This window comes from Phaethon aethereus (genome assembly GCF_964289735.1).
Source record: "Phaethon aethereus genome assembly, chromosome: 2".
Taxonomy (NCBI): Eukaryota; Metazoa; Chordata; class Aves; order Phaethontiformes; family Phaethontidae; genus Phaethon; species Phaethon aethereus.
The window spans coordinates 149561129-149574199 of NC_138582.1; the positions used below are offsets into that span (position 1 = coordinate 149561129).

At 39.4% G+C, this 13071-nt stretch overlaps 1 protein-coding gene across 7 annotated transcripts in view; it reads left to right on the forward strand.

Annotated features, from left to right (window-relative positions):
• CACNB2 (calcium voltage-gated channel auxiliary subunit beta 2) overlaps positions 1–13071 on the forward strand; it is a gene marked incomplete at its 5' end in the record, with an annotated part of 271036 nt that overhangs the window by 242371 nt on the left and 15594 nt on the right. For all 7 annotated transcript variants that reach the window (XM_082015573.1, XM_082015574.1, XM_082015577.1 and 4 more), the window contains 3 exons: positions 1950–2030; positions 2343–2401; positions 5498–5607. In XM_082015573.1, the coding sequence (XP_081871699.1) occupies positions 1950–2030; positions 2343–2401; positions 5498–5607 (250 nt within the window). The remainder of the gene's footprint in view (positions 1–1949; positions 2031–2342; positions 2402–5497; positions 5608–13071) is intronic.

Consider the following 13071-nt stretch of genomic DNA (forward strand, 5'->3'; position numbering starts at 1 on the left):
GTTTTTGTAATACTGACATTTACAGTAAATACTGGATGGGCATCCCAAACTAATCATGCATAGTCAAACCACTGAGCAAAAGCCGTATGGTCAGAACTATGCTAGTTTTTATTCCAAGTTCATATTTGAACTTGAATTTGCAAGTGAAAGCTGTATAGCTCAGTGCCAATCCCTTTAAAATATTAAATTCTCTAATGCTATATTACTTTCATGCTTTCATTAGATAACTTTTACTCAGTTTTCTGCTGATAGCTTCATTATTTCAAGCTGTGATCAGAGAAAAAAAAAAGCGTGTTTTGACAGAACAGATTTTTAAAATACCCCATATTCCATCAAATAAGGTAACGTCTGTGCTTTCCCTAATTTTCAATAGCTGGTTAACTTCTAGCATGAATACCTTTGGTTGAGTCAGCCACATTAAGACAAAGATCTGTTACACCAGGACACACATGCTATAAACACTTACACATCTGTAATGAATTTTTCTTAGGATCTGTCTCTAAGAAATCTATCAGATTATTAGTAATATTAGCAAGAACAGTGGAGGGCTGCATTTTGACACTGGCACAGCATAATTGCAGGGTTTGAAATGTTTTGAGTCAGATTCTGCATTGTGTAAAATAAATTCATCGCACATGCTTATGATGCCTTGGGCACTCGTATTCATTCTTATGTTACTAATTATCTGGTGAAGCTACAGATAACAAAAATAAGACAAATTACATTGAAAAACATTCACAAAAAAGTTTTCCATTTTAGACTGCTTTAGACTGCTGCTTGTGTAGCATTTTGTGCTGTCACTGTATTAATGTCTGTCTTTGTGTTTTTGTGTTTTGGAATGTATACACTTATTTTAATGTTATTGTGAAACACCTTGGGATACATTGAGTACTGAAACAACAAAAAATGACTGTATTCTGTGATCTTGACTGATGTATTTGTACTACGTAGGCATTTGAAAAATAGATCTAGCATACCTTTTTCCATATCACCCACACGTTCCTGGGTTTGGATTTCAATCATTTTTTCCCCAAGACAAAGATAAACTACATCCTCCCTTACAGACAAAAAACTCTTTCTGATAAGAATCATTCTTGGTGATATATATCGAATAGCCATTTATTAAAGAAAAAAACCAGTTTATTTTGTTTATGTTTTATTTTAAAAACAATATAAAAGTTTTTGAAATCTCTAGAAGCAGGCAGTCTTTTTACCTTTGTATATTAAAATACTTTTTATAAATTGTACACGATACATCAGTAAGTAGTTTGGTGAATATTGTACTGACAGAATCCATTCTTGGGTAGTGACAGGAACTTCCCAAAGTGGAAGAATTGCTATCCCAAGTTCTGTTTATGAAAATTTTCTATAAATACTAACTTGATCAGTCATTATTTTGATTTCATCTGCAAGTGAATTGGGGATGCAGATGTGGAAGTCAGATGATGAGTGCTCCCATGGGAATTTCCAGTGGTGTCACGATGTTTTGCCGAGCAGTGGGCAGATCTGAACATAAGAAGAGATGTGTTATGCTTCCCCTTCCCTTCTTGTTTTATTTTTCTCCTTCATAATTCGCCTACATAGTATTTTGGTGGGAAACAAAGGTGTCACAGCTCTAGAGTCAATTATTTCAAATCATTAACTATTAGAAATAACCTTTTCAGTTAACCAGTTAGGAATTGTGGAGTGGGACATGTGAATGTCTCCAGAATAAGTTTTGTAGCTATTCAGAGCAAATAGGAAAACAGCGAGAAAACCAAAAGTCAGAGAAAAACTTTTTCAAAAGAAATCCCTGAACCTGTTACGTCCTTACCTTGTACTACCAGTTTCTGGGAAAAGTTAATGAATCCATGATTCTTGTGTTGGTGACATCACTGGAAATTCAGAGTTCCTAATGTGTAACACTTTCTCTAGGTGCTGTGTTGCTGAAAGCTTTTTCTGTTTTGCAGACAGAGCACATTCCTCCCTATGATGTAGTGCCTTCTATGCGACCAGTAGTTTTAGTGGGGCCTTCTCTGAAGGGATACGAGGTAAGTGATTGTTGTGAATCATTTTATTTTGCCAGAAACATTGTGCTCCATTTGTGTTTGAATGTTCAAAGGTAGTTAAGCTGAATAACATAATTTATATCATAGATAAAAACATAGACAGTTTTTACTTCTACCAGATACCTGCTTACCTGTATTTTATTTCATATCAGAATTCAGATTAAGAATAAATTACTTACATTCCAATCATATTGTTCAGATACAAGTTTTACTGTCAGCTTTCTTACATATTACTATTAGCATCAAGTATGAGTTTCCAGTGTGATTATTAATTTGTTGTTTGTTTGCTTCTAGGTAACAGATATGATGCAAAAAGCATTATTTGATTTTTTAAAACATAGATTCGAAGGGCGGTAAGTACTTCGCAATCCAAGTCTACCTGAGTTCACGTCCTGTTTAGGTACTACCGGGTTTTTAAGAAATAATGACATCCTTGGCAAAATATGTGTAGGAAATGAGGAATGGCAGCTAATTCCTTGTTCAGTGGACTATAGTGCTTCCTTAGCAGAGCACGCTAAGGCTGTATTGCAGTGCAAAGTATGCAGGAGTGTGTATTTGTTCAGGGTGGAAAAAAGGATGTCTTCTTGTTCATGACTGACATTCATACTCCAGATTGCTAGATATTTATCTACAGATTTAATAAACGCGTACTGTTAAAAAAATCTTACATTTAAGTATTTTTAAGTGATAACTGATCAATGCTTCCTGGGTTCTATACAAGCTGATGAGGGCCACCGTTCCACCTCAGCTGTAGCTGCTTACAGTGGCATCTAACTTGGAAGGAGTGATAACGAGATTCAGACTATCTAATACATGTGATTGTCAAACTCATGATCTCTCAAGCTGGGATCTGGGTTTGACAGTAGTGCGAGACTCTATAATAGGAAGTCTCCAAAGGACTGCTGGGGGGGTGTCAGTACCCCACCTTGCTGAAGTATGGTCACCCTTGGGAGCAGACAGGCTGCACATCGCTGGGTTTTAATCTGAGCGGTGCCCCACGGCGTACTCGGCAAGGTCCAATCTGATTTGTGTTTGAGCCTCCAGGCATTACTGCAGTACTAATGTCAGATGATAATCCATCTCTAAAAGCAGTGGCATGTTGTGTGCTTCAGCCATTACGGACCCATGGAGCAGAGACTTCAGGTGGATTCTCCACATGTGATTATATTGCTACTGGATCGGGCCACAGATTAGTGTGTGCTAGTGGGTTGACATTTGGGGGGAGGAATTGAGAAAACGGGAAGGTCTTGTTATAGTATCTGTAACTTCAGTGGATGTTCTATGTACCTTGGAAGCGGGCAGAGCAGTAACACTATTCTGTGTGTCCTGGTGCTGTCAAACTTTCAAGAGGGAGCATGAAGTTTTCTGTCAATAGCTTCAGCTCTTTAATATACCAGACACAGTGGTTTAAGCTGTTGGATTTTCTCAGTCAGAATGGTGATGTTGAGACCTAACTGCTGGGTAGTCCTTTATATTATAGAGGGTTGTCAAATCTTGGACAGGTACCTTCAGAATTGGAAGTTAACCAAATAATGAGTGTTGCAAGCAGAAAAAAAGGTGTTGCATCTTTGTGTCTTAATGTATTTTAGAGCGTATCTAATTTTCAGTTGTAGATCAGTTGTGGCAAGGTGAATCCACAAATACTCTCAATGCAATTGATACCTATAGTAGCAGATTTGAAGCATCACGAACTTCAGTAGCAATCTGAATTGGTACTCAAGGTCCTCAACAGATGGGTACAGGAGGTTCTTAGATTCATGCTGCTGCTTTCACTGCCACTCTGCTGTCAAGCTGTCACCACTCGTTGCAATTGTTTCGCTATATGAACATATATACCCTTTATTTCGAGAGCAGACTTGTTCTTCCTGGCGTTAGATATGTCAAAAGACATTAAAATTACCTTGACAAGGCGTTAAAAGATCTTAAAATGAAAAATAGCATTTTTAGACTGATAAATCTAGCTTTGTTCAATATACCGTAATTGCATTTGAAAAAGGGAAAAATTATTTTCTATTGCATGTAGGAAGGCAGACTGCCAGGAAAGAAAAAAAAAACCACGTCAAAGAAAACCCCCCCAAAAAACTAGCCAAAACCAAAAAGCTGTAAACATTTGTAGTGTCCATCAATTAGCAAGTAAAGATAACGGAGTGCCGCAAATTACATGTTGAATTTCATTTTAAGGCTAATGGCATTATCTGTGAGGAGCTGTGCCAGAAATCAGAATCTTTGGTTATGTTTTTAGCTTAAGTTAAATCATGCCTAAATTTTCAAAATGATGTTACTAATCAGCATTATGCAAATAATTCTGTTTTTCTGTATTAACTTCTGGCTTTTTGACATTTTATAGGGTTTTAGATAAATACATACACACTGGGAAGATGACCTATTTGGTTACAATTCAGATGAAGAGCATCTGACTGTGCGTGTTGCTAGAGAGGAGCCCTCCCTCTTCTTAGCAAATCCATTTCCTCCTTTTAAATTGCAAGTAAAATGATACAAGGAAGAACAAGGGAATATCATCAGTCTGATTTAACTCTCAGCACTGGAAAAATGTGACCCCTAAACCTCATTAGACCAGAGAGTTTGAAAGGGAATTTATCCAAAGGCTGCGTTTTGACCCTGTAAAGCAAAACAAACTTAGTTAACTGTTTTCCTAGGAAGAAGAATATGCAGAAGGTTATATAGCAGGTCAGTGCAAACAACTGGAAGTAACCACTTCGTTCTTGGCTCATCTTTTCTCATAAACACAAAACTGACCCTGCCAGCTACTCAGCCCTGAGTTTTCCATTTGCTTGCTTCTCTGTGTTGCAGTCCACATTTTTGGGTGGCCAGCATATTGCTGGATCTTTCTGGAAAATTATAGGTAACTCTAGCACTCTGTTAAAAAATGTATGCTAGTAAACTGAACAACAAAAATAAGAATTATATGGCTGTACTAGTTGCTCTGCTAAGCCTTACCTTTACCTGTTAGCTCTGCATATCCCTGTATGTCTTACAGATATGGTTAAAGCAAGCCAAGTTGTCATTCAGTACATTTTAACAAATTAGTCAAAAGTAGGGAAAGGAGAAACCAGCGTATTCATACGAGGGACACTGGTGCAAAGTCTAGCCACATCAGGCCTGGAGCCCCCAGGGAAGTCTCGTCCTCGGCGGCACGTCTCTGACCTCCTCCTGCCTCCCTCTCCTCAGCCATGTGTAGCTTTGGAGTCAGTGGTCACACCGCATTTGGGTGCTGTGCAGAAAGGGGGATGTCTTATCAATAGTTCTTGTAACAGTATTAAATAAAAGTTTCTTCTGCGTTCACATTGTGCAGAGCAAACTGTGCTGCTGAGAACTTGATTTCCTGTAGTCTTAGACATCTTCTGGTGTTAAACAAGTCTATTTTTCTCCCTTCATCCCTGCAAGATAAATAACATTCTGTTCTATTTTACTGTATTTTATTTTTGCAGTATATCAATTACACGAGTCACAGCAGACATCTCGCTAGCCAAACGCTCAGTATTAAACAACCCCAGTAAGCATGCGATAATAGAGCGATCTAACACGAGATCAAGCCTAGGTAAGTGCCTATAATGATGCTATCTACAAATTGGCTGTAAAGTATACTACTCTCAATTCATATCTGTAAGCTAAAAATAGCCTTCTCTCTGCTGTGAGAAAATCACGATTCCCATAATTCAGAAATCCTGGCACTAGAAATCATTTTAAAATCACTACAAGATAAACTACACATAGTGCTGATTTTGGTTTATCCTGCTTGTGTTCAGTTTTCGTGTTTTGCTCTTCGCCTCAGTGGGGAGAAGTAGCCATCCATTGAAGAGATGTTCTTCTGGTTAAGTAGAAGTGATGGTTTCAGAATACCGGAAATTTTACGGATATTATTGAAATTATGCATTATCTTTGATAAGTTTACTAATAGTGATAGCTACTGATGCTAGACCTGAAAAAAATTATTGGAGTATGCATTTTCTGAATGTAATATCAGTTTAAACAAATGCTGACATTCGTACAAAAAAATTAAGGATGGAATAGGGGAGACGTTTTAAAAAAACTATGCCTAGTTTCATAGCGTACATACCTGTCATCTTACATGAGTCTTTTTGTACTGAAGCTAGTCCAGTTGTATAAGTAATTAGACATTCATTAGCCAGCAAGAAAAACAAGCTTAGCTGGGAAGATGTAACTAAATGTCACCATCTACAGTACAGGTGGGTACACTGGAGCTTGTCATCCCAAGGTGTCCTTAAACAGGAAAAGGTGGTCACTTTGGAGCCTCAGCTCATGCGGACTGACCTCAGCCTTTCCTCTAGCATGAGGTGTGTTACGAGACTCTGCTGCCACAGCTGGCTCATTCCCTGTGGAGGGCCACCTGGAGGTAGCCGAGATGAATCCCACCAGGAGTCTACGTACTCACGTTAGGGCACTCAGCTGGCATACAGGACAGCCAAGTTCAAGTCCCTGCTCAAACACAGAAAAGGAGGAACTTGAATTCACATGCCCTAGATCACAAGGTGAATGCTCCAGCCAAGTCTCTGTCTTTATGAGGCTGCAGGCTTCTCTTAGTAGCCTTTGAGAGAGCCTGGTTTCCCCTGAACACAGCATGTATCTTGAAATCTTGTAAAATTTGTGGAAAAGAGTCTAATTCATCCTACTAAATGGGTTCTTACCAGTTTTATAACAAAATTTCTGAGTACGCCTGTACTTAGACTATTTAACGTTTGCCTAATACAGCTGTCCTTAAAATGAGCCTCTCTGCCTTAAAAAGTTTGACTTCCTTTTCTTGACAACTTGCTTCTTAAAACCCTTACTTTCAACTGTGTGGAGGCTGTGAATCTTTACTTCCAAGAAGTCTGATAGCTTCCAAGTATGTCTTCATTTAAGTGTTTTGAAATATCAAAATGCAATGTACTGTAACAATATAATGAATATCTTTACACACAAGAATATTCTTCTGTGTGAGTTTCAGTCCTGTCACCAAAGTCTGTTTAATGGTGTAATGAAAAGATAAAGGGTCATATGTTTTGAATAGAACTGAGAATTGGTAATAAAGATGGAGGTCACCCACTCATGGAAAAAATAGAACCATGGAGATTAATTTCCCAATCTGAATATCAAAGCATGTGCAATTTTGTGCAATACTGCACAAATATATGCAGCATTAAAAAGCATATCATCTATTCCTCATGCTAACATATTTTCATATATGTAAAACAGGTATCACAAAAATTTATACAGGAAAAAAAAAAATCTATTAAAAATAAATGCAGCCCAATTGTGTACACCTTTATCTCATGGTAACCTTACCCTTAAGAACATTAAAATCTTTTCTTTGGGTCAAGGTATTTTTTTGATAGAGGTATTTAATTTGGTATTTAATTCTAATAATCTAGCAGGGTTTTGAAATTCGGTGGTGAATTGAACAGCATTTCAGCTATGTGTTTCTGGGCATTTTTTTATTAAAATATTGAGAAAATGTCATCAAATTATTAGAAGCTGCCATTAACACATGCCAAGCTTTTCATCTGAATTGCTTCAAGACTCAGCTGTTCCTGGGCAAGGTCCAGCCACGATGCTGAGCAGAACCTGCCCCCAGCAGATTGGATTGGGGCAGCCAAAGAGAACTAGAATAAGAAGGTGCTCTTCTTTCAGCTTTCAATCCCTACTTTGCTGTGCAGTATGGAGTAAAGTTGTTTACTTTAAAGATGTTCAGCTGCGGGAGCAGGTGGCTGCACGAAGGTGGAACGGCAAGTATTTGATTATGGAACAGGTTGGATGGAGTTAAGGAGCAGGAGCTGGGATAGTTGAACCTGCTGGTGAAGTACCTCCAGATACGGGGTAAACCATGGGAGGACAAAAAGCAGCCAGGAAGGGGGTCAGGGAGGGAAACGATGTGGTAGCAGTGGGTTGGGAGGAAAACCTGAGACAGGATAAAACAACCTGGAGTCAGAAAACGGAATTGCTTTTGTAAGGCAATGGGAAAACCCTTGTGCAAGGGCAAAAGCAAGAAAATACAAGGTGTTACAGCCTGTTCCCTTGCTTGCCTGCAGTGCACCTCAAGGTAGAAATAGAGTCAGAATCAGAAAATATCATTGTAGCCTGCTGGTAGGTGGCCTCTTCCAGCAGTGGTTCACAAAGATGACAACATGCCACTGCTGTGAGCACTTAGTTGCTCAAGTAGCAGAGGTGAGTGGCAACATCACACCTTATAGTGGAATTTTTATTTTCTGTTTGTGTGATGAATCTGCTATAAGTCAACAAAAAATGCTATTAAAACAATATTATTAGGTTTATGAACTCAAGTTGTGCAAAATAAAGGTTAGGAAGTAATAGTAAGAAATTTAACTGTACAACTTGTTAGTACCTTTAGGTTATGTAGGTTGTGATTCAGTCTTTGGTCATGTGTTTGCAGACTACTTTTCCACCAGTCCTCTGCCTCCGTTTTTTTTTTTAAATGTACAAACTAATGGTAGGGAATTGGAATTGCTGTTTTGCTTGCTATGAAACTTGTGCAATGTATGAGGCAAGAAACTTCACGAAGGCAGGTGAAGTTCTTTAAAAGCACAATAGGGCATTTTCAATTTAGATTTGTGGGGGGCAGGACAGAAAATGGTGATTTGACCAAAATTTTTTGTGGCAGTAAATCAGTCAGTTTTAACAGGCAAGATTTCTTGGATCCAAGATTGAATTCCCCGTCGTGAAGAGGAAACTCCTTCATGGCCCTTCTTCTACCCTCCGAGGGGCTCATACCCCAGCAATTAAGACACACATTTGGCATGTAGGACATGCAGAGTGAAACTTCTGCTGTATCTGGTTTGGAACAGGGATCTGAATTTCAGCCTTAAGTATACTGAGCGCTGGGCGATCTCTCTTGGTTCAGCAGATGTTGATTCTCTGTGGAAAAAAGGGATAGCCCCAGCGGGAGGGTGGTCTGCTGCCTGTGAGCCCACGACCTGTAAGCTACAGCGCCGCAGCCTGACGTGCCGTGAGCCTCTCTCCTGGGGCGCGGCAGCCTGCACCCCTCACCCAGCGCCAGCAAGTAGCCCCTTGGCACCCCCGAAGGGCTCGGTGCCAGAGGTGGCACCCCGTTAAAGCTCACCCAGTTAGCGCAGAACGGGCCGTGCCTGCGGCACGGTGACCGCCCGTGCCTGGAGCTGGGTGGGTGCCAGCAGAGGATAGAGGCGCGGAGGGAAGGGGCATCCCCCGGCTCCCTTCCCCGCCAGACGCCTCCGCGCTGCCGCCGCCGGCGCGCCTGGCTCGCGCGCCAGAGGTGGGTGCGGCGCTGAGGGCTGGAAAGGGAGACTCTTTCCACCAAATTCACTGGAAAGCCCAATGCAATAGTGCATTTTGCTGCCTCTGATATGGAATTCCTGTATAATATTGGACTAGTTATTTACAGGCTTTATAAAAATGGCTTCCCCCCCGCCCCGTGTTCTCTGCATGATTTGTAGAAATACTGAGTATTGCGGCTGAAACTGAGATTCAGGCTTTGAACCTGTCAAACAATAATGTATGCCATCAAAATCAGCATATTGCATGGTAATGCACTGCTTTGGAAAATGCAGGTGGAAACCAGGCAGTACTTTATGGACTACTGGAGCTACTGTTGGGTACCTTGTGAAATACCAGCCTTATGGCTCCTCATGCCCCAGAAGTCCTCTTATTTTAGGCTCTCCTCTTTGCAGACATTTAACTGTGAAGCTACTCTTTTTAATTCCCAGCCTAGCTCAAAGAATTTTCTCCTTCTCTCAGATCAGTACTCGTACCATGTACTGACAGTACAGAGCAGCATCAGGAGTGTCCTGAGTCTTAGAACTGACTTCTAAAAGAAGCTTCAAGGTTACGTTCCATTTTGGAAGAAAGAATACCCAGAAATCAGGATTTCCTGTAGGATGTCTTTCATATTTCCATTTTGAATATTATTTTTACTATGGTAATTACTCTGAAGGATCAGGCAGTACATTTCTGAAGTTGAACCTGCCCAAATTAGTGATAACTTGTGGTTATTCTTTGTGATTCAATCTTCTATCCGGAAAATATAAATAATTCCAGCTTCTCACGTAACTGGGATGTTTCAAAGGGAAAAATCATGGTATTGCATCAGTGAAATGCCACCACAGTAAGTTCTGTGTATAGTATAGCCCACAAATAATTTATTCATTCTGTTTTCAGAGAAAGATTAGAACAATTAGTCACAAAACAAATACTTGAAGAGAAAGTGATTCAATAGCTGCTTATCAGTTGACCGTGTATGGAGTTATGCACTGCTTGAGACAGCAGCCCTACAGAAACAACTTTATTGTATGTTCCTGAGCATGCTATCTTACAATACAGACTACAAAAGGTTTGATTTAAAAGAGCTATCTTGGCATTTCCTAATTTATTAGTATTAGCTTTGCAGCCAGACAATACTCTCTTCTAATACACGTTTCGTAGATAAATCATTGAGTCAGGACTCGGTTACCTTAGTTCTTTTCTAGTCTGCAGGTCTGCTGAGGGGTCCTGGTAAATGAGTTCTTTCTCTACCTACATTTTCCCTTGTATAAAATAAGAATAACAAGGCCTTCTCTCCAAATCACTGACAAAAAAAAAAGATAAAAAGATGACAGAATTTCAGCAAGCACTGGATTTGTGCCTTTTTTTTTTTTTTCTTTTTTTTTTTGGCCAGACTATCTGCAATGACTTAGTTCTGGTCCAGATATTTAAAAATGGTATTTATTGCAATAAAATTTGATCTTGCTAATGAAAAACAGGGTTGGCTTGGGTTGGGTTGGGTTTGGTTTGCTCTAAATGGGTCTTCTGGCTGCAAGGCTGTGGGGCATGGGGGAGATGAGCTGCTGTCTGTCTGTCTCCTCCTTGAACACAGTGTCTGTGGACCGAGACCCATGTGTTTGTTTCCGTATCTGGTATCATTTAACACCAGCTTTGTATTACAGTATATATAGCTCCCCAGAACCACTATATGTTAATCCAAATGCCCCCCGCTTTGCAGGTTCCATGGGAAGCTATTTCTTGACTGCCCTGCCTTTGTGCGGTGGTGCCTCGTGCAGACAGTCAAGTGACTGATTTGTGCCTCAGTCGTGCTCCTGTTTGTGAGCAGTGGTTGTAACTGCAGCAGAGAAGGCTATTTCTTAGACTTTTGAAAATTTATTGTTGGTTTTTATGTAAGTGTTATTTTAATAAGTGGCCCCTGTTCTATCAATGAGTTAATACAGTACAAAGGCAATGTGCTTGATATATTAATACCAAATAACTTTTCTGGGAAATAAATGAACCTCTTTCTGAGAACAGCTCTTACTTTATCACCCAATATACGTTTGCAGTATTGTTCATAGTTGTGCATGGCACAGTAAACATTTCAGTGAGTACCGTTATTTGGAACTGATTTAATAGATAAAGCAGAATTAATTTCAAGGAGGCATAGACAAACAATGTGACAATCAGGAGTAGGCATTGGCATGAGGAGCTGCGCTTACAGGATTATAGGGAGGTCTCAATGGGCTTAATGCTGCACACACCTATCGACTGAAAGTTTGCATCTGTAAAGGAATCACTTAAAAATAGACTTGGAATTTGACTCATTGGAAACCAATGCTACCTCTGAATATTTATGATTCACTGAGTATTCCAGTGTAAAGTTAGTGTGTCCAAGAGTTTTATAAAACAGTGTCTGCCTCATCAAGATTTAGGGAGGACAGTACAGTCTTATTTCTCTCCTATGTGAAAGCTTGATTTGTATATAAAGAGAGATGTTTGCTTGTCAATACTGTTATACGTTTGATACGTGAAATGCTAGAACAAAATTTAAGGAAAGAGCGACTGATTCATTTCTTTAAAAGCCTAGAAGAAATCTGTAATTTTTAAAAGACTTTTCTCTCCAAGAAAGTACAGAACATGGGTAGATCTCATTCACCCGAAAATCAGTCCCAGTTGGCTTAGTTAAATTTCTATACGCGCACATGCCATTTGCAGAAGCTGCTGGACCAGCTCCGTGCTTTTGCTGCATTTCTTTGTCAAAAGGACCCAAACCTTTTTCTTCTTGTTTCTGTGTACGTTATGCTTGTTATAACCTTACCTCATGCTGTATGCTCTGTACAAGAACCTGATTGTCTTGGCTTTTTCCATTCTTTGCTTCATTAATGCTCTCCCTTTCCAGATGTTTTGGGTATGTATACAAGCTTGCAAATTACTTCTCCTGCTGTTTTGTGTTCAGTGCTTTATTGTACCTCACAGAACCACCATGTGTTTCTCGTAACTGGCTCACTGATAGACAAAAGCCAATCCTGAACTGTGTTGCTAAGTATTTCTTTTAGAAAATCTTGCTGGTTTTCCTTATTTATTTTCAGTTGATTCTAAAAATAAAGTTGAGATTGTCAAGTAAACACTAAAGATGAGGTTTTCCACTACAAATTTCTAAGGTGTGTGCACCTCATCTGCGTATTCTAACACAGACGTGAATGTCAATGTGATACGTCATCGTATGTGTGGTAAATCGATGGCAGTCAAATGGCTGGGAATCGGCTTATTTGCTTTGTATGTGCACCTGCAGCAACCTGTCAGGAATCGCATGCACCCGATTTGCATGTGCAATTGAGTGCCTACCTTTAGACTACAAAATGTATAGAGCTCCCATTCACACATCATTAGGCTGATATCCCAGAGGTTTGTGGGGTTTTTTTCTCTGAAAATGAAACATAAATGCTTGGAGAAATATTAGTGGATTATCAGTGCAAATTTCAGCCTTGTATTTTTATTTGCTTGATACCTGTGTAAACAGCCAGTTGAATGCTTGAAACTATGGTAACAGTTTATTTTTTTACATATATATATATACACACACATTATATATATATATGTGTGTGATAATGTTATTCTGTATTCTGCGTGTTTGGTAATTTAATGACAGATGTTGTGTATGATAAGTTTCAAGTAAATGCTTCCCTGACTGTACATTAAAAATGAACTTAAGAGAGTGCTAGCTAAGCCTCATAAAAATCACTCCTTACTTACAGAAGCCAGGAAACAG